The following is a 27,807-nucleotide window of genomic DNA, read 5'->3' as shown; positions in this document are numbered from 1 at the left end:
GGCCTAAACAGGGGCACTCTTCCACTTTAAATCACTAATTTATTATAATGGATATAATCCTGTTCGCATGCGAAAGAGAAATGGAAATTTCCATTTGTGCCAATGGATGATTTTTGTTTTTGTATAGTCACGTGGTCTTGCAACAACGTGCCTATACAACAGGTGTGCCGAAAGTATAAAGGAGAGAGAAAAAGCGGTATGTTATGAGATTGCAGTCGTTAATTCCCGGACTTATTTAACCCGACAGCATCATCAGAGCCAAGAATGTCTAATTTGAAAGATCATGCATCTAGCTCATGTAAAGTGAGACGCTCCGTCGTCGCCACTTGTTTCTGACCGGCGTCGAGAGCGGAGGACGTGGAAACCGGCGCCCTAGTCGGGATGATGTATGGATCGCATCTATTTAGAGATCTGACTGATGCCAGAGATGCGCGTAAAGATCGAGCAGGCCGCAGGCATGGAGAGTCCCATCCCCCCCTGTCTCGCTCTATCCCTCTCTCTTTCCCCCCATTCTCCCTCTCTCCTTTCTCTTTCCGATGGCATCAGTTCAGTGCTACGCCTGATCGATGGCGGACAGTCACAAGTCGTTTGTGTACAACTACTATTAATCAACCTATTTTCTATCCCTCTCTCTCTTCCCTCGGCCAGCTAAAGACATCTTGCGCATTTAAAACGACGGCAACAACAGCGTGGCTTTTCTGCCTTATTTCATTGTCGACACCCTCACAGGCGTGCATCCTATTTTTTTTTTCTCTCTCTCTCTCTCTTTCTGTCCACTATGGTAGTATTCCTTTCCAGCAGAGAGAAATGGAAGAGGAAGAAGAGAAAAGGGAGCAGATCTCGATCCTGGCGGTTAGAGGAATCCAATACTCGGGGGCTTGTTTCGCCTGTCTCTCGCTCATTTGCATGTTCTCAGCGTGCCGTGTCTGTCTATCTGTCTGACTATCGACTAATTCCCTCGGGGACCACTTGGCTGTGTTGACGCGCAGTCTCACTTCCCGGCAAGTTTGCAAATCGACGTAGAGTTGTTTAAAGGAGCAATCTGGCTTTATATAATACATGTTCGGCACAAAGACTATCGTCGGTGGTTATACAATAATGAATCAATGAAACATACACAAAAAAAATAATGAATATATATATATATATTATTATATCATATATATTACATCGTTTGGGTGTAAGTCAGGTTAATGTGTGTGTGTGTTACACATACACACACTATAGCTTCTGACCACACGAGCAAAGAGAATCAAGGGTTATAGGACGAACACCGAACCAGGGCTTTCTGTAGCTCATTCGGTAGAGTACCGGTCTAGCAATCCGGAGGTCTCGGGTTCGAATCCCGATGGAAACCCATTTTCTTTGCTCAAAGTTGTCACTATGAAAACAAACAAAGAAGAGTCAAAGACATTTCACATTTAGAAAGTCGCGGGTTGGCTGTAGCTTGATCGCGAGCAAACAATTCAGGCATTCGATGCGAACATATATAGCTCCATGTGCCAGCAAGCAGTTATCACACACCTCCTTGGTGAGAATTGAGTACTGTGTAGACTCTCATTACATTTCACGTCCTTGTTTTCGTCACACCCTTGCCTGACTCAGGCACATCCTGACTCAGGCACATCCCGGTGATCACTAGGTGTTTCCAAGCTTACTCTGTTAATTTCAAATAATCAATAATCAATGAGCTTAATTATCTGTATTGTTGAACATTTATAGTTAAATTTCAAGACATCCTGCCATGTTCTCTCTCCCTATCTTCTCTCTCCCATGCCCCCCTCCCTCTCTGTCTCTTTGTATCTCTTTACTGCTCTTGATACTTTGATAATTATGGTAATTTTTCCTATCGACGTCACTTGAGGAGGCATTTGTTTTTATCTTCTGCCACAGCACGAGTACATCCTAGAAATAGCCTCACGTTTCCAGACATAATAATTCATTATATCCAGACAGATGTTACGTCAGATGACAATGGATGAAGTCCTTATTCATGCTATGGCGGAGGTTGGACGGTCTGGATGCGATGAGTAGAAAACACGCGCGGGCGCCATTACGGAAGAGTGTTCGGCCATGCTGAATCTACAATATCCTTAAAGTCGAGCCCAGATCGGGTGCCGCCCCTGATTTTCCCTTCGCAGCATATCGAGGTGATTGCCCAGAGCTTCATTCTGCTCGCGCGTGAAATATGCCGCAGGATATATCGGGCTCGTTCGGAGAGCTTCCTTCCACTCGTTTAAAGTGGCGACCGTTCTCTTGCGCAGCATCCCGCACTACTTTGTTTCATATGATTTCATTTTAAACAGCAAACAACGACAATAATCAAAATAATGCATCATGAACGACAATGCAATATGAAGAAATGCGACATTGTATCAAAACATTAAGACACAAATATCGGCTCATTGGTATTATAATATGTATAACAATTGTAAACAGGTAGCACTAATTTCATTACACAATTTAGATATTTACGTTGACAACGACATAATATCAAACTACACATTAAGGGATCACGAAGTCACGTAGATCACTTCATCTGAAACAAAGTTCCCCAAAGGTTGCCGGAAGTGTTCATGCGTACATGAGTGTGCGACGATTACAGCTTCCGTAACCCTTACTTAACTTTGATAATTTATGTTGTGCGATAGGCAGTAAAAATTATGTGATGATTGAAAACGTGCAAGAATGCAGTAAGTTCAGCTTAGTTGTGTGGGTGAAAGTCCAGTGACTCATAAACACATTAATAGTAACCTCTGGATCTAAATATACATGAGTAATAATCAGTTTCGTCGGATTGTATTTAGTTTTGATCTGCTCACTTTACAAAACGCTCATGGCGCCTCGAATTTTTAAGGAGGAAAACGATGAATTAAAGATATATTTGACAATCAACTGGGGTTTTTTTAACCGACAATCAATCTATACGAACTTGAACCAGGCCAATTCAAGTCCTAGTCTCGCACTATTGAAATGCATCATAGTGGCATGTAAACATTACTGAGTACTAGTATAAAGATACTGAAAATAGATTACACGATGCGCTTGGCATACGTATTATAATACACTTGGGAAGAGATCAAACCATCACACCGCCACTACCAACGAGTAGGGTTAACGTGTGCTATCAATCTACAGATATCTATATATCTAGAGCAGAGTTCTTGATACATAATACATGTAGTATCAATGACAGAAGAGCATGCAAGCGTGCGTGGTAAGAATATCACATCATATCATGTTGTTATTCTTCATTACGCGTCATGAGTCTAATAACAAAAAATCAATATTTTCACATCCATAATTTTCCGGCGGCAGAACTTACTGTGGCGAGAAACCAGAATGATAGAATTATCGGAATGCAAATGCAAATATATAATATTGAATCCGTCCATAATCATGCAAATACCCGCACGCATATACATAAAACACACAGGTATCAATACACATACGCACTCTTCATTATACACTGAGGCACATCATAGCCTCATCCTTGGAAACGCCAATAAGGCTGACACATATATACCCCTCCCCCTCCCAACAGACACACCCTTTAGCAGGTAAAAAGCTAGTGACCCGGTGACAGCTGATTATCAGTCTCTAGTCGTGTCTGCACAGCTCTGTGGCGTTTCTCTCTAGCTTGGCATCATACCGATGTATGAGGGCGTCACCAGTAGATACCAGGCGCACAACCACCGGTGACATGCAGGGAGAGCCCCCCTTGGAAGAGCCGTAGCATTTTGATCTAAAGGTATGCGAAGTCAGGTGATAATATCAAAGGTGAAGTCAGCCTTCCCACTTATATAACGGTAACCCCACCCATCTCAACCTCACCCCTCCCCCGCCCTCCCTTCCGCATCAAGTTACCTTCGTAAAAGCGTCTGAGGTAAGCGTTGACACATGGTAAGATTTGTGGTACAGCGTGTGACGTCATTTGCACACCTCCAGTTATCGAGGACATAGTTCCTTTACTCCATCCCCCCTCTCTCTCTCCTTGTCTGCCTCTACCACCCCCCCCCCAAACATAACAGATGTCCAAAAAGCTATGAGGATATAAGAGAGTAAGAGAATAAACATCATCGAAGCCGGAGTTGAATAAACAATGCATTATAAGATTCATCAAAATGGTACACTTTATACGAGCAATATCCTGCCATGCAAAAGTTTGTAATAATGCCGCAGAATTATGTATTGAACTGCTAGTAGTGAAAGGAACGTGGAGGGAGATATGATAGAGTATATAGACCTGCAAAAAGCAAGCTAAACAAATACACTGTAAAATGATCTGAAATAAAATCACGCGAATGAAATGAAGTGGAATATACATAAGACTTCATGGCGTGCAATCACAGCAGGCGGTGCTCATGGATACTGCATAACTTTCACGACCTTATATCACGTAAACAAAGGCGGAATGACAGGAAGAAAGAAAAAGAAACATGCACAAATAAATACACAAAACAACAACAACAAAGAGGCTGCCGACTAGGTTTCAGATAAAAGAAAAGGTCTTAACTTAAGTCTTTCAAGGAAACAAAAAGTAAATGAAAATAGTCAGTGGCACAAGGTTTGTGGATAGTCTAAAATCTACGCGTGAAAAAAAGGAAAAAAATAGAACAATGTGTCATCACAATATAGGCACACAATACAAGGTATCTAATAACACGGTGAATCTTTCATCAAGTGTTCACCTTGGTGTGGTTTTGTATCTGTTTACGGCCGATAGCTTTGTGATGCACCTGACGATGTGAAATCAGTTCATCTGGATGAATCACTAACAAACACTCCTTTTCCTTTTTAAATGAAAAACAAATCTCTTTTCCCTGAAATGATGTCAAATCAAGAGAACCACTTTTATCTTGTTTATCGCGAAGTTCTGAATCCATGTTTCCTCTTCAGCTATCATCCGTCCTGCCCTACCTCTCCTAGCCTTTTAACAAGGCCCTCTCGCTGTTATTATGATAGCTATAAACAGGCAAGTGAAGCGAGCCCAGCCGAGCGCGACAGCGCACCTCGCGTTGTCGCGCTCGAGTGGGATCGCTTCGTTCGCCCCCATTCGCTCACCACCATGCATACAACGAGAGGGCCTTGGCAAAAGGCTATACCTCTTCTCCTCCATTCCCTTCTTCTCTCGTTCTTGTTGCTTCCTCTCTAGAACTATTTATTCATTCGACATTTTGGGCTTCACCTCTCTCTTGGGACACCTTCAATAAGCACCGGGTGATCGTGACTCGGCCTTCTTTTGTCCCGCATTCAGGTGTTGTTGGTATGATTATTAACGTGGCCACAACCTTTGGCACTTAGAGGAAACCGGGCTTCCTTCTCTGGACTCGCACGTGAACCGGGTCACGATTCACGAGCTGAAGGGCGAAGTATATAATATGTGGGACACCGTCATATGAAGCACCCAAATCGGTCGCAAAGGGATAAGTCGCATCACCAGCTCAGACGCCACGAGGTACATGAATTCCGGGCATGGAACACACGAATTCATGAATCAATACGGCGATTGAGGCTCAGCATCCAAGCCAGTGATTTGTACATAGTATTCGAGCCGTTGGGATGCTTTCAGGCTTAAAACTAAGCCATCGATCACGGCAACCTGTTTCATGAATTTAACTGGGGCATTTGGTTCCGAACACAATTTCAATTAGTAAAAGAAAGACGGACATCACACGTGTAAATACAGAGGGATGGCTAAAATCACTCTGTGATTTTAAATTTGACTTCACATATCGGTTTTGCGTGTCACCATGACAACTCGCGAGTCATCCCAATACACTATTCTGGATGTTTGCCCGAAATGCTGGCATGGTTTTTGAAAACAACTCAGTTTGTTGATCGTCTGCTCTTGTTATTGACATTATGCGCGTTGTTGTGCATTTTTTGGTTTCACGATTTTTAGATAAGCTATTTACATAGACAAAGCGAATTTTATCAAATTGATTTGTAAATAGAATATAGCAAAGCAACGTGCAAATCGATCATGGATATGGATATATTTATTCAACACTACCTACAAAATTATGTCAAAAATGACAAAGAACTTATCCTTTTTACTCAAGATATGGGATGCTAAGGAGGATTACAACATTGAATGTACATGTTTAGTCTGAAAATGAATATGAGTTCCCCCCCCCCAAAAAAAAAAAAAAAAAAAAAAAAAAACGATATTGAGAGTGTTTTGAAGTCCTTACCCAGCCCATTGCACTAATTTGAACGCGCAAATTTTGAAATTCATGCTCAAACACGAAATCGAATGTTTACATCCGCATTTGAACTTCGAAAGCACTCAACGTGAAATCGTTTGACCAAAGTCACTCCACCGCTTCTTCCGGTTACATCTCGTTATTCCAAAGGTTCATTGTTCGGAATTTCATTTTCGGATTAACCAATCTTCGGAATAACGAATCTTCGGAATAACGCCACAAATTTTCGGATTCACGAACCCTTTTTCATTTTCGGATTAACGAACCTGTAGGTATAGGGAATTTGCGTGTTTCGGATTAACGACCCTTCGGAATAACGAACCTTCGGAACAGCGAACCTTTGGAATAACGAACAGCACCCCTTCAGGTTTCAAACATACGAATTTGAATGCACATAAAATGAAAATGGATGACAATTTTATGAAATTGGCCGCGAAAACCTACACAATAACCCGAAATACGAAATCAAGTAGGAAGAATCATGCAGATTTTATATCCTTGTTGTCGATATCCCCCTGCAAGGTTTATTTGTGTGTGTGTGTGTGTGTGTGTTCCCATTTGAATTGGTACAGGAATGAGTCAAAAGAATTCTGAGAAGCAACGCATCACAAAGAGGCCAACGTCATGGTCTCGTAATATGAAGGGATTTACATGCGACAGAACTCTGTGTACCGAAAGATCTCGAGATAATCGCTAAGAATAAATCCTGAGGATGAATTAATGAAATCGACTATCAAAGATCAGGGGTACCAATAGATTTACTTGATTTCTTTGAATGCTAGACATCCCCGTATTAGTGTAGGACGAAACATATCAATGTTATTTATCAAGTGTTAACATGAGCTAGCAAAGGATCATATACGACGCTCTAAGGAGTTATCGATTCAATTTACAGGTTGGTCGACCTCACTTCGAGATTTCCCACGATATTCTGCTACTCGTATATTAAAGTCGAACGCTCCTTTCCATGCATGCGAGTGTGCTATAACAAGCATTAATCCTAAACATCACCGACAACATGGAATAAAATGGTCTCAGCATTTTCTTTCCATGACATACGGCTTTAAGGATAGTGCCAGCCCAACCCATGTGGCATGATGCACTTAGATTTGACAGCGCTGCTCTTTTAAAATCTCTGACAGCAATTTCCCTGGGTCACTATCCTCCAGAAATGTCTTCTTCTTCAGCTCCCCCTCCCCCCCCCCCCCCCCCATCATCCTAGACCGTCGGTCAAACTGGTCGTCGCTTCTCCCCCCCCCCCCCCCACTTTTCAAAAGGATATCTATTGAAGAAAAAGGGCGAGGATTTCTTGTAGCGCCAGGCAGGTGCCGCATACTATTCCCCTCTGTGATTCCATGGCATGACATAAGGGATCTCAGCATCATCCGCTACATCCTACATCCTTAAAGCTACACTCTCGTAAATCGGCGTGTATTCATCGCAGGGCGGACGGCGTGCCAGGCTGTCAAATCAGGCCGATGCGTAGCCTTCGCGACTTGGGCCTTTAAAGGAATTACTTTAGTGTATATGCCTTCAAGATAAGAGTTATCTTACATCATATCCTTGAGTTACTTCTCAAAACGACAAGTCAGGATATCATAATTTTTTCATAACCGGAAGTAGCTGAACTGTTTGACCGCTCAAAGTGGAAACGTGTTCAATTCCTCAACTGACACCATTCATTTACTTTCGTCTGATATACATTGTAAAGGTAATTGTACTGTTCAGAAACTTCGTATACTTTCATAACATGATTACCTCAACCCTGATCGCACTAAGTTAACATCTACCTACGATAGTTATAACAGTTGGCTACCTACGAATTGTTCGTTAAGTTTAAGGAAATACAATGCATACCCAGGGGAATATGACTTAATCTTTGAACGGCTGAAGCATTTTTTCATTCATTTTGTATCTATGTGGTTTTGAGTGTAGCCTACACGTTGTGAACTAGTGTGTGTATGGTTTGTGTAGGACTTTGATTGTGCGTTCCCATACATGTTGATCGCATTTATACGCTCAACATCGTCAGCATACACAAAATGTTATGCGCATTTATGCGATTGTACTGATCAAGTGCTACATCGAATGAATTCTAGTTAAATATGGACAAAGCATATCGATGGAACGTGCGGTAATATGTTTTTGTGTCACATCAATACTATGTGCCAATATGGCAAGTGACGGTTTTGTGGTGTGTACTAAGAACCATATAGTCTAGTTTATCGAATGGGTTTTTAGCTCCACATATAGATGACAGTAAATACACTTGAGAGACGCCAATTCGATCTTTAAGAGGCGAGTCCGAGAAGTGCTGATCGCAGGCAGTATGCCTGGCTCCAAGATCGGGTTCAATATCAGGACATTGTGTAATATAACGCACTCGAGAAACCGTATCCTTGCGTACTTTTCATTCACTCCAGGCAATCGATACCCACGCCATTCCCAGCCCTGTTTGACTTCTTCCATCGTCATTCTGGGCAAACTTCCTAAAAGCGGGACACAAACCTGACATCATTAAAATCATGGTCAATTCTGCGGCAATAAATAGGCACTGCAAGAGGAAAATTCGTGTATAATGTGTACTGTCCTGACACGGCAGACGGACATCTCGTATAATGCAGGCCAGTCGCTTGGGTCTGGCAAAATCTCTTCCTCTAATAACAACTTATACTCAAAGCCAGATTCCTTCAAAGTTAAGTGATATTTCAGATAGCGCTGATGTTATACAGCACAAAGTAACACAAAGCGAACTGTAAGGTTATGGAGCGCAGGGTAGTTATAAAAGCAACGGCCAATGTCAATACGCATATAAAGATGAATTTGATTTCTAGCAACTCGTCGGTTTCGATATAATACATGGGAGGCAAATACTTGTGACAATATTGTCAAACGGTATAGATTCCTTGCAAATTCAAACTAGTAGAAAACTACGATGACTATATCCGGGTTAAATCATGCTTACAACTTTAATGTCATACATATCAGAATTACTTGCGATTTTCACGAAGCTGTAAGAACAATGCATGTCATGGATACGAGAAGGGTTAAATCTGAACGGGCCATAGTACCTGAAGGCACCAAGACCAGCTCGCAAACAGGTGGCGATGCGATATCAAGAGTCTTTTAGAACGTCGATGCACGTGTCATGAATATTTTCTATCCAATCGGTCTACGATGTGCCATGCGATGTCTACTTCTTTAAGGGGGGGGGGCATTCTTTACTTAGATAAAGTGTCGATTTAGTGGGGCCAGCTTTTGTTTTTTTCACGTTTTCATAAAGACCTGATCAAACCGTTTCGTTTATTTGTTTTTTGTTTGTTCGTTTGTTTATCTAATTCATTATTAAACCTCTGGCACTGTGGCAGTAGGGAAAATGTATAACGGCTCATAATAAAAGTATTCAACCTTCTATAAGGTTTCTAGAATGCTGAGTACACAACGGAACGTAACAGTGCATATTTGAATACTAAAGTTAATACAGTACGACTTTCGAGATTGTTCAGTTTTCAATTCGTGTGAAATATAGATAGTAAAGACAACAATGCTCCTTGCAACAAATAATTATAGCTGAATGCAGTTAATTCGCAGCCTTCTAAAAAACACAGAAAACTGTTAGTTATGTTCTTTTACAGCACAATTGCATAGTTTGGAGCTTGTCTGCTTGCCAGGATCCAAATAAGACTAAACAAACACAATCATCACAACGTCGCAAGAGATGTTTCCGCTTGTATAGCCCCCAATAATCAGCTTGTTTTGACCTTTAAGCTTTCTCTGACTGTGTTAAAAAACTCACGCTGCATCATGCTTTGGTAGGATATTATAGTTCTGTCATCATTACGATCCATAAAAGAATACAATTCTCTACTGTGAAAACAACAAAACTGAATTTAGCCATGATACGTGCAGTGTATCTTGCATGACGAGAATCGTTAGTGATCCATGGAAAGTTAAGGAAATGAAATGAGTCACATTTTACTTCATAGAATTTCATCGTCCTCTCACTCCCTCGCGTATGGGTTTTTACGTGATGTTTTACTCAAAAAGGGATTTTGACAATTCGAGGAAACATGCCCAGTGCTAACTCGCCTCTACGCGCGACGCAGCAACGAAGCAGAACCATCCATCAATTGCCGCTGATTTGATAGATCCCTTTGCAGCGCTCCAAATGGCGCCTTAACCGAGGGCAGTTGGGACCAATTGGAGGTTATTGGCAGGCAAGTTGCCCCGGGGCGGGTGTCATCAAGAATTCACCAGTCATCGCCAAAGCTGCGCAAAGAATAACAAACATGTCCTCCTGGCATGGTGTTTTCCCGCGATCGCTTGATCGAGATGAACTCCTCTCGCGTCCCCCCTCGCTCCCGGACGTGTGCGGAAGGTGCTGGAATATATAGTCTGTATTCCGCAAACCTTTAACATCTCCGTACACAATTGCACGGAGCAATTACTTACACCGAGTGGCATTAGTGTCAAAGACTGTTCTGCTGGATGAGTTGTTGTGACCAAAAATACTAGTAATCCCTTATAACTTTGATACTCCCTCTGTGAGCTCACTTTGAGAATGCTTGCACCCCCCCCCCCCCCCATCCATCGCATGTACATTTCTTTCTTCTTCTTCTTCTTTTTTTAAACTCCTTAATCGTGTACAGAGTAATAATCGGCCAGTCCATTAACTTACAAAAAAAAAAAGGCCCGGGGATTCCCCCCTGAAGAGATTAGTCTCGTTTTCATTCGTTCATTACAAGGTGATAGATCCTGGGCTACCGGAGGGACAATGGAGAGAGAGAGGGAGAAAAAGAAAGAAAGGGAGAGAGAGAAGAGCAGGTGGCTGCGTGATGGAGACAAAATGCAGTGTTGGCCCACTATAGCTGACAGGTGGCCGTATTGTGTATGGTCGGTGAGATGGATGCCCCACATAATATCCGTGGTAAAAAGTATTCATACATTAGGGATTGGAGCCTTCCAGTGACAACTGAATGGGGTTGTTTCTACAGAACTGATGAGTGACGGGAGATAGCCTCGAGTAACACCTAGCTGGCCTACATCAAGACAGGAGCAAGAGGTCAAGAGGTCAAGAGGTCGCGTAGGTTACGCAAGTGCCATGTCCTATCTTACCGCCATTTCGTCGTGATTAAGAGGCAACGAAAATTCAGTTCTTCTCATGTCAATCATTATACTTCTTATAATTTGCTGATTTATTCTGCTTTGAATTCTTCCCCATCTGTTCAGTAGGAGAGCTATACTTTAATTGGAAAATATCTTATCGTGATTAAAATCCAGCCGTACAAAAGTAAAAGAAGCGTTGTCATAAAGAAGGTCTAGAATATGTTCTCTTTTCCCGACGAATAGCTAACAAACCTGAATTATAAAAGTTGTACTAACACTGCTTTCTTCAAAAGGGCGTAAATTGGCACAGGGTTTCATATTACCTTATGACGAAACTCCGCCCTGACATGGACTGGACACTAGTATAGCACAATCTCTGAGTGTTATACACAATGTCCTCAGTACATCGACATCTTTAGTAGATCAAACAATTATTGTGATTAAGAAATCAAATCTTGTCAGTTTTCTCGTTTTGTTTATAATCTGATTTTTTTTAGTATGAAACGACCTACTTGATCTTTCGCTCCAATCTATTACACTTTACAGTTTGTTTTTCTGTGGTTGATTACGAATAAATCAGTTATAAGGGAGGAAGGTGCTGCATGCAAACATGAGCAGTTAAAATGCAGCGCGCGACAGGTGAATAAAAATATCATTGCGAAGTCTTTTTCTTCGAGGTTACTCATTACACAATCGTTAAAATCCAAGGGCAATTGAAGCACTTGCTTCTTCAACAGCAAAGAAACAAAATAGCAACCTGACATTATTTTGGTGACCATAACTTTGAACCAGTAATATCCCCGTACTCAGAGAAATGCTACTACCTAGGAATTGATCATTTCAGATCTAGCTTATCCAGCATGAGCTGAATTTGATTTGATATAACATAATACGGCCATGGCAGCTCTGGAAGTCACTTGGCCGCGGTGACTGAACAATGTCTATAACTTTGCTTCAATAACATACCCGTGTTTCCAAGCGCGCCGTATAGCTGCGCAAACAATCATGCGGTAATAATGACAAAATCCATCATACCTGGGGCCCGTTGCATAAAACTCCAACCGGATTTTTTTTCCGGTTGAAATCACAAAATTACGGTTGGAAGCTCCCAACCAGAGTTTTTATGCAACGGATTTTACATTCTTAGATTAGCAACCTTAGAAAATTCAGGTTGGGCAAATCCCAACCTGAATTTTCTAAGGTTGCTAAAAAAGTTTTATGCAACGGGACCCAGGTAAAGAGACGCACCGGGATCTGATTAATATGTTGTTGTTTTTGTACTCCTTGATCGGCTCTTCTGCTAGTCCTAACTGACCAACAAAGGCTCACTCGCGGGACAAGACACCGGTAAACACATCATGCGAGTTTTCAGATCGATGAAACAAGAGGAGACAATCGATGCATGGATAACATCGTATTATGCCGTTTCCACGTAAACTCGCACACGAGGATTGAAAAACTAAAAGAGAGAGAAAAAAAATTAAAAACACCCACACGATTTGCTGATGTCGGATGAAAACAAAAAAAAAAATCTTGAGAACTGTGAAAAACAAGAGCTATCAATAATTTCTCATCAACACATAGGCAGACACATCATTCATTACACATAGCAGAAAAAAAAAAATAACTGGACCTTCACACATCTCCCCAGCCATGCCCACGGCTTATGAGATGTGAGAAATGCACCCTTGGCTTTCTTTCCTCTCACCATGAGTTATCCCTCACTCTCACTTTCTCTTCTGAAGGCACTTTATCTATATCATAAACTTCGTTGGTCATGTCGTTATTTCTCATCATTGTGCGCTAAACTGGTAAATGGTATTTCTCTCCGAACAAATATTCTTTCTTCTTCTTTTTTTTTTTCATAAACTGGACGGAGACATTAATCGAGTACAAAAGTATAATTCTAATGTACCTGTCGCATGTACTTCAATTCACCACAGGTGTTCTCGTAAGCTCTGTGCTATTTTGTTGTAGGTATTTTCTTTGTCTGTTGAATTCTAGTAAACTCATCTTCGCCCCGAAGGGAACGAAAAATAAACTCACGAAACATTACGTACATCAAGCCGCATCTTCGTGTAAATGTAGGCCTACTATATTTTGATGACCAGTCTTGCAATTATTCTGTAATTTAAAGAATGTGTCAGTACGTTTGCAGTGGATTCCGTTGTGTGTGTGTGTGTGTGTGTGTGTGTGTGTGTGTGTGTGTTTCTTTCCAATCTTCATAACTTCAGAGCACAAACGTGGTTTAGAAATACATGTATCAACCATGTAAACAGAGACGTGCGATTGATCTGGTTTGGAAAGTTCCATGATGAAATCTACATCGTAAAGACGAAGACACACACACGCACAACACGAAAACATCAAAACGCTCTTTATTGAGTATTACGGCACTCAAATTACCATCAGCTACCGACTTGATACAATTTAGTTAGTCATATAAGTCTTTTTATCAAATTCACGCGTCTCATTTGCGAGGATCGATAGCGTTGGTAGTTGACAGCATATAGCCAAGCTATGATCACGTCGGTTTTGCTCTCATTTTTTTCCCCAATCATCTTCTCTACAAACTCTACCAAGTTGAGCAAATAGAAACTCTGGAAATCGAGTAAGAAACAGGACGGAGAGAAAAGACGGAAAGTGAGATGGAGAGGAAGAGAAAAAGAAAGAGAGATAGGATGGAGAAGGGGAGAGAGGAGAGAAAGATGTAGCGCTGATAAACGACAATATGCCTGGGAGCGCCTTCTGGTGGAGAAACACGGATCGCTGTTACGGCAGGTCATTATAATCCGGCTGTCATGAGATGATGGAGCACTGCGATCAGCATAAAACTCCCCCTCAGGTGCCTTATCATTCTCATGTAATGACGCCATCCGTCTACGTACAGACAGTAGAAAAGACCCGCGGTATTTGCATGCGAAACGCGCACGCCTTCCCTGACCCGCATAAAAACTTTAAAGATGTACTGTGCGTGCGCGTGGGACAATAACATAATACATTGTAGTACTAGTACATTATCCTCATGGCGTGTGAACTACAAATCGTGTATACTTGTTGGTCATAATATGATAAAGGCTAAGTTGTTTATTCTAACACTTTACAAGTCAGCTAGTTCTGCGTTTAGACACTGAAATGTAAATAATTTCTCAGCAAAGGCTATATGATAGCCCGGAGATTCAGATAATCCCATCACTATCATGATGTCAAGTGCCTACTTTACGTCATTTTTCTTTTTTTTTTTTTGTTGGTTGCATTGTGAGATTCCAAAGGCAGGGAGGACTACGACACAAGTTCATCGCGGTTCACACGAACACGGCGCGCACAAAACGGAGGTTTTTAGTGTTGATGAGTTCGATAGTGTCAAGTATGTCTGACTTAATGGAATATCTTGGAGCAGTTCACTAGGCGTGACTAAATAAAATGTGACGCACGGGCATGTTCAGCCATGCACTAAAATGGCAATTCGGCAGACGACAGTCATGACAAAGCAAGCCAATGGAAGAATGAGAAGCGGGAAGTTATTCAAAACATTACACAAGTAAAGTATGACTGCATTATATCGCTACGATATTCTGGACGTTTTATATGAGGCCTGAAAAAAAAAATGTTCACATTGACACAGATTTGTCATGAAGGGAATTATGATGAAGATGATGATGATGATGATGATGATGATGGCGATCATAACACGGATAATAACTAAAACGATTTGCGGCTACATGTTGGACTGAACTGGGGATCCTAAACCACCCACAATAAATGCGTTCAATTCTCAGGGGAAATTCGATTTATTTCATGTTTTTGTCTTCTCAATTCGTGACAAGTGTAGTGGCAGTCTTGTCATATTTGGCATTTTGCAGAGTGTCAATATCTTTCATGCGATTTTTTCCCCTTTGCGTTAGGCGATATATTTCGGGTGAAATACGACTCGACTGGCGGGCATTCCGTGTTTCATTCTTGACAGCTGCCTCGGAGGCACAGCTCAGAGCCGATGAACGATGAGCTCGATGGAAAAAGAAGAGTCTTCATTCGAGAGCGATTTGGCTCATTCTTGCGGTATAAAGAAGTGGCCGAGATATCCGGCAAAGCGCGTATCTCAGGCCGCCAAAAACTGGCCTGCAGGGGTGCGATTAATTCCTATGTCTGTTGTCATGGTGATCGCGAATAGAAGAGGTTAGAGGACTCTGGAGAGGAATGCCTCATTGTGGCTGACATTGCTGGCGGCGATCTGGAACCCGAGCGCTCGGCTAGGATGTTCCAGCCCGGCAGTCCTCCGGGTACTATTCTGGAAGATGAGAGCTTGTTATTTCGCCCGGTTGATATAGAATGCAAGGCGTACCGAGAGACGTGAGAGCTATCGAAACATCTGTTAGGAAAACTGACCCAGCAATCAACTGCGAGATCGCGTTTCTTTTCAGGACCGATGTAGAGAGCCGTGAAGAAACTCAGTCGATAGCGGGATAGGACATGACACCGGTGGGGCTATCAGGTGAAGATATAGCGCCCGTTGCTCATGACACTTTATCACGATACGCGATGATGGAAAAGCGCATTTAAGTTGAAATGTTCTGGAAGGAGCCTCCCATACAGTCCCTCTCGAAGACGGAGAGAAGAATAAGGGAGGGAAAAAATGCTTGACGCTGTGCGGACAACTTGAGGCTCCACATGAAAGCGAATAACGTTCCTGTCAGTCTGCATCACGAAGTAATTGGTGTGAGATGAAAGAGGTATTGATTTACGCCGTGTGCGGATACGAAACCGCTCATAATTTCGACAAAAACAGCATCGAGAAAACAACCGTCATATTGGTTTGCAAAGGCGAATGGTTTCAAATGTAGCGCAAGGTTCCTCGGAGGATTAGCGGCGGAGAATTGGCGGGAGTCTGGTTTCGCCGACTTCCCCACGAGAGGGAAGCTAAGCTGGGTGAGATGGAGCGAGGGAAGGCACACGAAGAATCAGAGGCCCCCCTATAATTCGAAACCCCAAAAAGTGGTTTGAACCATCTCAAAAGATGCAGCAAAGTGAAAATCTAGAATTAGAGCGTGAAATAAAGCACTGCTTCATTCGATTCTCTCCATCCATTTCTCTCCCACCCGGCCCTCATCCCATCACGTAGCCGGAGATGGGGCAACTGATTGGGAACTCGATGCGGTTTGTAGACATCTCACGAGTCGTCGTCATTCGATGCTGGCAAACACGACACTTGAGACGAGCAAACTTTCCCGCACTCCCGCCAAGTCCGAAAAATTCAGCCGCGGTTGCACATCCATTTGTAAGCTGACACTGCGCAGTATCCAACCAACACAGCGCAGCTAGCTAGCCTGGGTGCTCGTCAAATCTCTTATGGCCATCTTCCCAGAGTCTGTCCTTAAAGAGGTATCACGGACTTGACAGGGAGTGAGGGTACAAATTTTAAAGGCGATGTTAACTCAACGGTATGCTCCACCTTCGGGGCATGGGCTTGACAGTTGCTTTCAGAATTGACTTCCTTGCAAGAGTTTTGACCCTCTGTAAACATCTCAGAGCCGTTTCCCCACACTACTTACCCCACACTGACCCATTTACAAAATAATCTTATAATGTTTGTGGTATTAAAGCTGCATTCACAATTCTTGAATATTGCCTTAAAGTTCAGAATGAATTCTATCAATATCTGCAGCATATTTTATGTACGTGTGTGTGTGTGTGTGTGTGTGTGTGTGTGTGTGTGTGAGTGTTTACTCACAAGGGAAAGAATGAGCTAGCTAATGTGAGGATTTAAAGGTTTGGTGAGCAAATCTCAATGAATACACAATAGTCACTTGATACACAATTTCGCCATACTGATATTACTAAATCAGGTCAGCGATTCTCTTTCAAAAGAAAATACATGGGAAGTCCAGACTGATATTCAGTACAGATGACAGTGAAAGTAACTTAATAGGGCTGAAATGTAGGACTGTTGTACTTGTACTTGGACGGAGTTGGGTACATCACAAAACAGCAACAATGCCTCAGCATCTGAAGAGTGATAAATAGCTCAGGCTTGAATCAAAACTACCTGAAAGCGAATCTAGGTAGGCAAGAAGAGGAAAGTAAGAATAAGGCTTAGATAGGCAAGCAGAGGGTGGGGGGAGGAGGGGGGGGGGGGGGAGGAGACAAGAGGGCTTGGTATCCAGCCAAGCTCACATAGCATCGAGGCCTACTTTTGGTTCGTACATCAGCACTGCCCATCCATCACCTGAGGCCCTTCAGCTGGGTGTGGTCATCTCTTCTTCCCAAACTTCCCACTCTTCTTGCAGATGCCACACTCCACCTTAGCAACCATTTCCTGTTGAAATTTGATGCAGTGCTATACAAACCTAGCCAAACCTAGCTAAGACCTTGTGGCAGTCATCTCTACTCCACCCAAGACCATCCCTCCATGATTGTTGTGATAAAATACAGAGATGACAAATTTTGTCACTTGAAGCAAATGGAAATTTTCTTCATAATTGTTTTTTTTTCTTTTAGAATACCACAAAATCAAAACAAATACAATTCAAGAGAAACATATAAATCTTTATGCCTATGTAGCTCCATGCCATAATCAAAACAAACCTTTAATGACATAACTTCTTTCTTCAAAGAAGTATAGTATACATACTAGCACACACATTCACACATGCAAACATGAAACATACATTATAATAGCTTGGATTTGTGGTGGAAGTTCATCAAACTCTCAATATAAATAAACCATAATGCTACACTACCCATGAGATTGGAGCCACCCTAATAAGAAATAATCCTATAATCAGTATTTACCACATTCACACACACACACACAAAAAAAAAAACTTTTAGTACACACACACACACACACATACACACACTAACAAACACTCAAATGAGAAGACATTTGGTGCATTTTACATGTCAGTGTGTGCCAGCATCAATACATCTTCAGTATCATCAGTGTCAACAAGGTCTAGGGTATCACTCGTGGGGGATTGTTGGTATGTGGTGTCATCGTTACAGTGCAACTGCCATGCCAGCCATTCTACCCAGACCCTAATTGATATGTTAGGAAAGGGCGACAAGCGGGGGTTTGCACACAGCAAGAGGTAATGACCTCTACGTGGGCTTTGTCATCATCTTCTGATCAGACAGCCACATCAATTCTCAGGCTTGCTTCCAAGGCATGCAGAGTATGTCGACATCGGCACCCCTAGATTCCCTTACACACTGTCCCAGTCTCCTGACATCTGATGTATCAACAATAAGGTTGACCTTTCTCCCTCTCTCTCCTTTCCTTTCTCTCTCCCTCCTACCCCCCCCCCCCCTCCATTTTCCCTTCTGTGCCTGTCAGTTCTTAAGTCATTGCTCTCCTTTTTTTTCTCTCATTGTTTTCAGTACTTTGCATGGCAACTGTTTGCGACACTGTTGTCAACGTTTCACATGATTTTCTTTGTGTGTATGAGTGTGTGCGTGTTTTTGAAGTATTTGTCTATAAAAGGCAAGTAAATGCCTGTGTAACCGGCCAGAATCAGTAGTTCATTGGGCCTCCATGAACGACCTGTGAGTGGGGGAGCGTTCTGATGTCAGTCTGGCTATGAATGCGCAAATGGGCATATATACCTGTGTATATATCACACAACAAAACAACTTCCATGTAAAAGCGTGTGTGAAAACTGTCAAGTCATGACATGGGGAAATGTTGTTGCCTGTTCTACAATGTCAGAAATTCTTGAAATCCAACTGCTGGATTTGTAGAAATTGAAGAAAAAGGGGGAAAAAATTCACGTAGCCTGACCAAGCAGGATATCGACTCAAATACACCATACCAATCACATGGGTGCAATTGTAGAGTTAGCCATGACATGGACCAAAACATACTTGGGGAAAGTTGTGTAGCTAAAGTGACATAAGCCACTTTGGTTTGTTGATGGTGTGTAATTCTAGCCTGTAATTCTATCCTGTGTTATGTTGATATGAAACACTTTGGCCACTCCTTTTGCACAACTTAGCCTGTTCCTCAGCAAACCTACTACATCGTATCACACCTACATTAAGAAATCTGGAATTAATTGACATCTAAATGTGCTATGTCGTACAATATCACCATTTCTATTATATCATCATTTCTTGTGTCAGTATCCCCCAACAAATAAACAAACACAGAAATAAAAACAAAACAAATTATTTGACACGAATGTCAGTCTTGAAAGAAATTAGCACCTAGTCTACAATATTATACCCTTTTCTCAATCATCTACTTCCAACAACAAAAAAATCATAGTTAAAGACAAGTGAGTGACATAATAAAAATATGTCACAATGAAAGAATCATACAATGTTATTCTGATAAGTGGAGAAGCTGAAGAATTCTGGCCTATTTGGGGAAAATTTTTGAAATAACAGCAGACTTAATGGCAACAGAACAAATACACTTTGTAATATGATCGCAGTGTCACTATCATTTGTTGTTGTTTTTTTGCGGCCTATTGGTTTAAAAGCATAGATGAGGCCTCCTCATGCGGCAGCTTTAACACACAGAATGATATTGTGAGGCTTAGAAATAGCTTCCTGTAATATTTTGAGTATTGGTTTGATGCACTCAAAAACTACCAAATACTCTAATGACTGTTAGCATGCTTTTGTTCTTGTTTTCCTATATTCTTGGTGGCAACACTTGGCTTAGTGTGAGATGCTATGCGAAAAAAAAAAAAAAAAGCATGTTGTAAATCTTAATTCCCCTCCCCTCTATCATATCATTCTATCTATTCCCCCTCTCTTTCTCTTTCTCTTTCTCTCCATTCATTTCAGTATGCCACGCAGTCTAGCCTCATCATCTCCACCATTTATTTCAATCATTGTCCAAATCTCCATCATGCGAATAAATCAAATGTGGTCTAACATGCCCAACGTATGGTCTCATGGGATCGTTCATCTTCAGGAACACTGCCCGCATTGCCAGTGCACTATCACTTTTTCTTTCTTTTTTTGAAATACTTTTCATGATGCTATTTAAGTCAACTCTATATCAATCATTTTTCACCCATCTATCATTGTGAGTAAATTAGAAACACAATACCACCGCGAAGAGCAAGGAGAAAAAGTTTATTGCGACCATACTCTGAAAGATGCGGCTGCCTCTGGATTTTGCCACCCAGGAGTGGCGACTCTTCCGAGCTGCACAAATAAACTTGTTTAGGGGAGATATAAAAGTATGAGAAAGGAACAGACAAAAAGAGATAGAGATGGAGGGGGGGGGGGGGGGAGTGAGAGGCAGAAATCCAGCCAGCGCTCACTGCTCGCCATCAATGTACTAGTTTCGGTTTCAACCTGAGGCAATATGACTTGAGACTGACGATGATCATGAAATCAAGATATACACGAGGCAGCGAGGAAAGAGTAGAAGCCAAAGAAATGGATCGATATCAGAAACAGTATTCCGTCTGTCACATTTAATATAAACTTTTTTTCCCTGACACGGGGCACGAAGAATGCCGTTTGAGGACATTGCCTTTGGATTGGCTGGAAACAAAAGCTTGTTTCTGAAACACTAGCTGTTTATCAAATCTGTAACCTGATTTTTCCCTGGACTGATGCGCGAAAATGCTGAAACATATTCAATAACAAATTTCACAAGATCGTTCGTTGCCAGACTATATCTGGCTTGCAGCTGTTGTGGCTTTTTTGTTTTATTTCTCCCTTTTCTCAGCTTTATAACAAGAAAAGACCATGAAAGACTGAGTGGATATGACTACATGTGGCTCAATGCACATATTATTGCTAAAAAAAAAAATCTAGACGAGATTGTCATTGGATGAAATCTTACTTTGCCATAGGAGCATCAAATAGGCAGAAGAGTTGGAATTACGATTAAAAGTGCAGGTCTCCATGAAGATGGGATAAAATAGATTGTTTCTGTTTGCTAAATGACATGCAGGCCACAGATAGAAACAGATTTAACCAGGCATTCATACTACTACCAGGTGCATGATAATGGGTGAGCAGATGGGGTCTGAGGTGTAGTCACAAGACATTGATACCTCACTACACGCCCCTCCAGCTAGCTATCGGCCGGGATCAGACTTTTAGGGACAGACTTCTGGAATTTTGTGCAGGAAAAGTGTCTTACAGTAGAATTTTGTGTAATCCTCCGTGCCCCAGTTTCTCTGCATTAATTCCTGACAAAACCTGGCAGTGCCTTTGACTGTGATAGAATGCAAATCCGGTGCCTGCATCTGTCTCCCAGTACGTAGGCATTGTATCCATAATTTATCATAACACTTCTCACTTCTATCAATTTGCCTCCGGCTGTTGGCATTTCGTGAGGGTTTTTGGTTTGTTTGTTTTTTTCTATTACAATATTCGTTTCACCATTGCGAAAAGCATTGAGACAGGTGGAGTAATGAGTAGGCAAAATAACAGATCTGTTCCCGTATTTCACTGACAAGTATCTGATCATGCCTGTACGCATCTATTTCAAGAAGTGTGCAGGGGTGTTTCACATTGAAAAAAAAGTCTTATATCAGTAGCATGCATAAATACAAAATAAAACAAAGCTTGAGCATACAGGTAGTAAATAGGGAAATACAGACTGGTTGATTTATCTTATGACAAAAACAAAACTAGTGTAGCACTGGAGACAGAGGGTAAAGATTCAGAAACCATTACTCTAAGGCCCTCTGGGAAACTGGAAAAATATGGAAACTCTCATCAGTTTAAAGAAAAAAATGTTTAGAAGTATGTTTCTGTATTAAAGAATATGTGGTGTTCATGTATATGAAAACCATCCATATTCTCTACTATGATAACAGTACCTGATAATATATTCTCTGTGTAAAATTACATGAAACATGCCAAGTACAATCAAGGAAAAATTTCTTTTATCCGCAGTATTCAAAACCTTTGGCAATGAAGTGCAGGTTTCTTAGCTGAATGATGTGTGATGGAAAGATGCTACTGGTTGTAAAGTACAGTGTGTGTGGTGCAAGACTACTACTATAAAAATGACAATTTGTAGTGTATACTACAGAGGATATTGAACCCCACTGATTTTGATACAGCTGTGTAACACACTCAGTCGTGGAGAAGGGGGCTGAAGGAGTAGAGTAACTCTTTCAGGCAAGTTTACAAGCAGCTGATACGGGCACTGACGGCTTAACCAGTTTGTTTCTACAAATTATCCTTAGACATATCTACGCTTGCATTACATTGTATATCATTACGTTTGAAGTATTGCCGCCACATTTACAACAGACGCACAGAGCTCTCTCCATCTTTTTAGAACTTTAGAACTCAGCTGTGCGTGGGGGACCCATAGTGCCCCTTGAAAGGAAATGACAAACAGACATTGTATCTGCACCCCTAAAAGTCTGGTGGGATTTTTTAACAGCTGGCATGCAGCTATGATTCCAAAAGGCACACAATCCAAGGTCCTCTGCTCTCGTTGGTTGCTCTTAATGTATAAACAAGCATCACAAGATTCATAAAACAGCCCCCCCCCAAAAAAAAAAAACAAAAACAACAACAACAACAACAACAAAACCCCCAAAAATAATGACATATATATACCCTACACATCACATCACATCCGCTGGACAAAGAGGGATGAGAACATGATGGCTAGTACTGCAGGGTTTCAAATGATATCAAGTGACAAAGTTATCAAAGGACATGTCCCAAAATAAAAGTACACCCAAAAGTTCAGCACTTTTGATTGATCATACCAAGGAGCTTCAAGCTCCTTGGTCATACTTACAAAAATGGAGGTGAAATGTACATTGTGATATTAGCGTGCAAATCTGCCACTTGCTTACAACAAAATTTGCTCCGAAAAGGTTGATCTGAGAGCATAACCCTTCAAATCCTGGTCCTGATTCCTGGAATGTGCCAGAACAAGTTGATCACATGACTCTGGACAGCCAATCAGTGACAGACATATAAACCATCCCTGTGTCCATATTAGGTAATACACTGCAAGGTGCATGTCATGCATCTCTATGAATTAAAGGACAGTTGTACCTTAAGCCAAATGAGTTGCCAATCTGTGGTGAAGAAGCTGTTCCTTTCTCTCCCTGTCTCTTGGCAATCGTCCGCTCATCCTCATCATGACTAGACAGAATCTCTTCCAACAGCCCTTTTCCTGTAGAAAAAAACAAAACATATGCATTCATAACAGCATGAAACACACAAATCTTTATGATTTTGTTTTCAGTGATGATAACTATAATCGATGCTGCTAAAATCTTCCCTTGTCTCGGGATATAACTTTTCTCCACATTTGAAACATGTAAGCCAGATATATAATGCATATAAATTTAGTAACTCAACAGAACGATTATTTTCAGTGGCAGACATTTCATTTCAAAAAATCACATTGACAATGACACACTTCATGTATTGATCATCTTGTCAACACAAACCCATGACATCCTGCTACCTTTATACGTGCGACAATGTAACACATGTTTCTGTTTACACCGAGTTAATCCATTATGTGGTCTGTTGAGGTTTGTTTGACTTCACGTCGCTGCGTACTTGCAATCCCAAGCATGTCACGACACAAGTGTGCTTTGTAACCAGTACGGCCTCAACCTTAACACTGAATGATAGTTGCTTGTGTGTATTAATCAGTTCCCTCCACCCACTAGCTATGTTTTTGAAATCATCTTTTTTTCTTCTTCTTTTCAACTTGATCTGCCTTTTAACATTTGATTTCTTATACTTCACTTTATTTACTGTACCTATTGTAATTAGCAATGGACTGTACTGATACTCATGTACAACCAGATGGCACAATCTGTGCAAATGCCATATTCACAGCAAGAGATCTTCAACAGAAAAAAAGCATGCAATCCCACAAAGCGTATTCACATCCAAAACCACTACAGATGAAGAACAATTCCAAGAAATGCAGGGGAAAAAAATCCTTGTTGGAATCAATAATTTGACCTTTCAGAGCTTATACAATATCTAGGTCTTCTCCAAAATCTGAAATGAAAAGGTAAACATGTCCAGATATGGACAGTAGAGGGAGTACGTCTCATATGCAGTGTTGCCTTCATAAGCAAGGTGTAAGAACTGGCATACCTCATCTGTCAGCAATATCTCCCTGAAAACTGTGCAAAGAGCAATTTGCTGTATAAAGTATTCATATATATATTCAAATTTGGAAATTGGTAAAGACAAAGAAAGACATTCAATTCCTCCAGTAGGAATGAAAAAAAAAACAAACAAACAAACAAGATGTTAACTTTTATGATTCCTTACATGCATTGAGGCAGAAGATTCATCACACACAAACACACACATACAGTTTACAGGATGTAGGCACTGTATTATCACATCAGAATGTTTTCTTCAGATGCTGTATCCAGAAACTGCATCCAGAGGCAATTTATGCCAGATTCTAGAGATGGCAACATTGGCGATGACATTTGTAAAGAAAAGATAGACACTTTTATAGTTCACAAGAAAAATCTTGAAATCCATGGTAACATGCAATTTCCATAAAAATCTTGCAAAAGACTAAGCAATCTAAATAAAGCTTAGCACCGTTGGAAAAAAAAATGTATATCAAGGTGAATATTTGAATGTAATGAAACCTAAGAATTAGTTACATTAAGTATAAGAGTACCTTAAAAAAGAAGAAAAAGAAAGGTTATTCCTCTTCATTTCCATAAAACAAAGACAAGGCATGATTTTTTACACCTGTAGTATAATCAGGTCCAAAGGCCATCTCTACCAGTAACTACTAAAGTGCTATTAAGTACATTTGTATTTTTCAACACTGCAAAAGAGGGTGAAGTGACTTACCCAATAGAGACGTTTGTCCACATTACACACAAAAAAAGTCAAAATGAAAAAAAAATTGTACTTACTGTAAATAGAGCTTGCAGCAATTTGGAAAAAAAAATGTGTACTTGCCGAGGTGTTTGGTGTTCACTGTGTTTATGACACTATGAACCACACATATGATAGAATACCTACAAATGTAGCCCATTATTGTCTTGCCTGGGCAGCTTCTATATATTCTATTTGCCTGATTACACAGCCAGGAGGCTATAGGGACACTAAACATTTGTGGAATCTTGCTGTTTTTGTTACTGCAAGCCCTTGATCTTGTGTCCACTTTAATCTGTTGAGGACGGCCTGACTTTGCTACTACACGCATTTTCCATAGACACCTGCCCGAGTATACTAGGGACTCATCCTCAACAGGTTAACAAATTATCGGCACAGGAGCAACAGCAAAGGTTGTTAAAAAAAAAAAAAAGGCTCGACATTTCTTCATCAGACTCACCTAGGTGTGTTATTCTGGTTCTGGAACCTCTGGCATGTGGCACTGGGGCATGCCTACGGGGTGCAGGCGTGTCCAGAGGTGATGAACGGGTGCCGCGTGACACGTTGCTTGCGGCTGAGACATCGTCCTGACTCAGAGCTTCTGCTTGCGGTGCATCATCTCCACCTCTTCTGTCGGGGCTCGTCACACCAGCTTCGCGCCCCTGACTGAGTCCGTGAAAGGTTACTGCCGGTGTGTACTGGACACGTTTGCCTGACTTCGGTTGATCTACTGTGTTCAGGTTGTTCTTATTAAGTTCTGGTTTAAAAGTTGCTGGAATAGTATACATTTGTGAACCCTTGTCCACCGGTGCGCGCATGTCACTTGGATCAGCCCCTTCACTGGGAGCAGTCACTGAAAGTTCTGATGCCACCCTACCCTCTCTCCTTGCATGCTGTCTATCTCTGGAAGCACTCTGGGAGGATAGTTCAGTGGCATTTGGGGTCTGGGCACCTGTAAGAGGACCAGCTGCAGAACTTGGTCCAGTCACAGTGCTGGCAGCAACGTTACCCCTGGACAACTCTGTCATTGCGGCCTGGGAGAGAGAAAAAATGATGCAAGGAAAATGACACATTATGCGGTAATATTCTACCTTGTTCTTCATATAATATGAACACATGAGCCACATTAGGCGAGGTCAGACTGGCAAAAGATCGAGAAGTTTAAGATCGCAAAGTTTGGGTCATTTGTATGCGCGAACAAGAAAGAAGAAAGAGTGCGTTGTTCGACGGGCTAGTGATTGTGACGAAACAATGCACATCTGTACATGACAATGACCTCGCGCTTCGTAGACAGCGCCCGGAAACAGATCGAGAAGTTTGACGGGGGTGAGGGAAATATCCCTGGTTGGAGTGGGACTTTTCACAAGAAGTTTGCTGTCACACTGGGAAAGCTTCGAGATCTTAAAGATCGCAATGTTAAACTTCTCAATCTTTTGCCAGTCTGACCGCGCCTTGCGTTTACCTGTCACTAGCTTTGACATCAAATGAAAGTAGAAAGACAACTTGCACTTACTCTTTCTGTTTCGCCTCAATTTGTTCGATTAATCTTAAGATGTGACCAAATCTTAAAGGGAAGCAGTCCTGAGATTTTCACTGTACTGATATTTAAGAAGAGTAAAAAATATAACCTTTCACCAATTTATACGCGTGGACATCAAAAATTGTCTCCGTACGCGATTTTTAAAAAATAATTCCTGCAAGCGATCGTGTAAGAGCCTGCCAAAAGGTGCAACGTCATTGATGCCCTACTCTCAAGTTGACAGCCGTGCCTCAGAAAACCAATTTAAGTGTACAAAATGATCATATCTGATTTTTTCATAAGATGTGACAATATGTGGTTTTATTATTTCAAACAAAATATTTCAAGCTTATTTATATATACAATTAATATAAAAATAAATAGTAAACATGTATTTATAAATAACTAGGGAGCGTACGCATGACGAGCAGAACACCGCTGGAAAGAGTTGTGCATCGATGACGTATGACTCTCCGCCAAGACTTGCTCATTTGCAGAGTCACACTTTTTTAACCGAAATGTACGAGCTTATTTGGTGATTTGAAAGTTTGTTTTTGATGAAAGTAGTTCATTTGAGGTACCAACAACAACATATTTTTTTAAATTTCGTGAGGACTGCGTCCCTTTAAGTGCGAGTGATTTAGCAGATGATATTGTGTGTGCCCTACTTCAAGTACACTAACAGATCTACATAAATGCAGTATTAGTTTCATTTTCAAAAAATGCTACACCATATCAATAGCAACATGATGTTGAGAAGTGGTTATATAATTGTACACTGAAATGAATTTATATGTTCAAGAGCCTGTTTATTGATATGATTCCATTTTCAATACCCACTGATGATGACAATTAAACACATCAAGAATGAGAACGAAAACAAGAATGACAGAAATACCCACACGTAAAGCCTAACATGACACCAAACAATAACATTCAGCATAATGCAAACAAGCAGACAAGTTACGAAAGTAGGAACATTTGATTCATAAGGCAGACAAAAACTGCACTGATAAAAAAAAAAGTCCAGTTTGAATGATATCATAGATATTGGAGCAAATCACACCCTAAAAATCATGTCATTGTCCCCACGCACAATTGTAAGCCATCGAATTGTGGAAAAAAAAAAATCAGGGTAATCATCTTCATAACTGT

General features: G+C 41.2%; 1 protein-coding gene across 1 annotated transcript in view; it reads right to left on the bottom strand.

Moving 5' to 3' along the window:
* The window catches only part of LOC139714535 (uncharacterized), a 66,272-nt gene that overhangs the window by 32,724 nt on the left and 5,741 nt on the right, over window positions 1-27,807 (bottom strand). Inside the window, exons 7-8 of the mRNA XM_071626227.1 lie at window positions 25,594-26,167; window positions 23,313-23,433 (exon numbers count right to left, since the gene is read on the bottom strand). Coding sequence (XP_071482328.1) covers window positions 23,313-23,433; window positions 25,594-26,167 — 695 coding nt within the window. The remainder of the gene's footprint in view (window positions 1-23,312; window positions 23,434-25,593; window positions 26,168-27,807) is intronic.

This window comes from Diadema antillarum, unplaced genomic scaffold (assembly GCF_040938485.1).
Source record: "Diadema antillarum isolate AM-2024a unplaced genomic scaffold, OU_Dant_1.0 seq00002306_RagTag, whole genome shotgun sequence".
NCBI classification, from domain to species: Eukaryota; Metazoa; Echinodermata; class Echinoidea; order Diadematoida; family Diadematidae; genus Diadema; species Diadema antillarum.
This window is presented reverse-complemented; position numbering and strand designations above follow the sequence as displayed.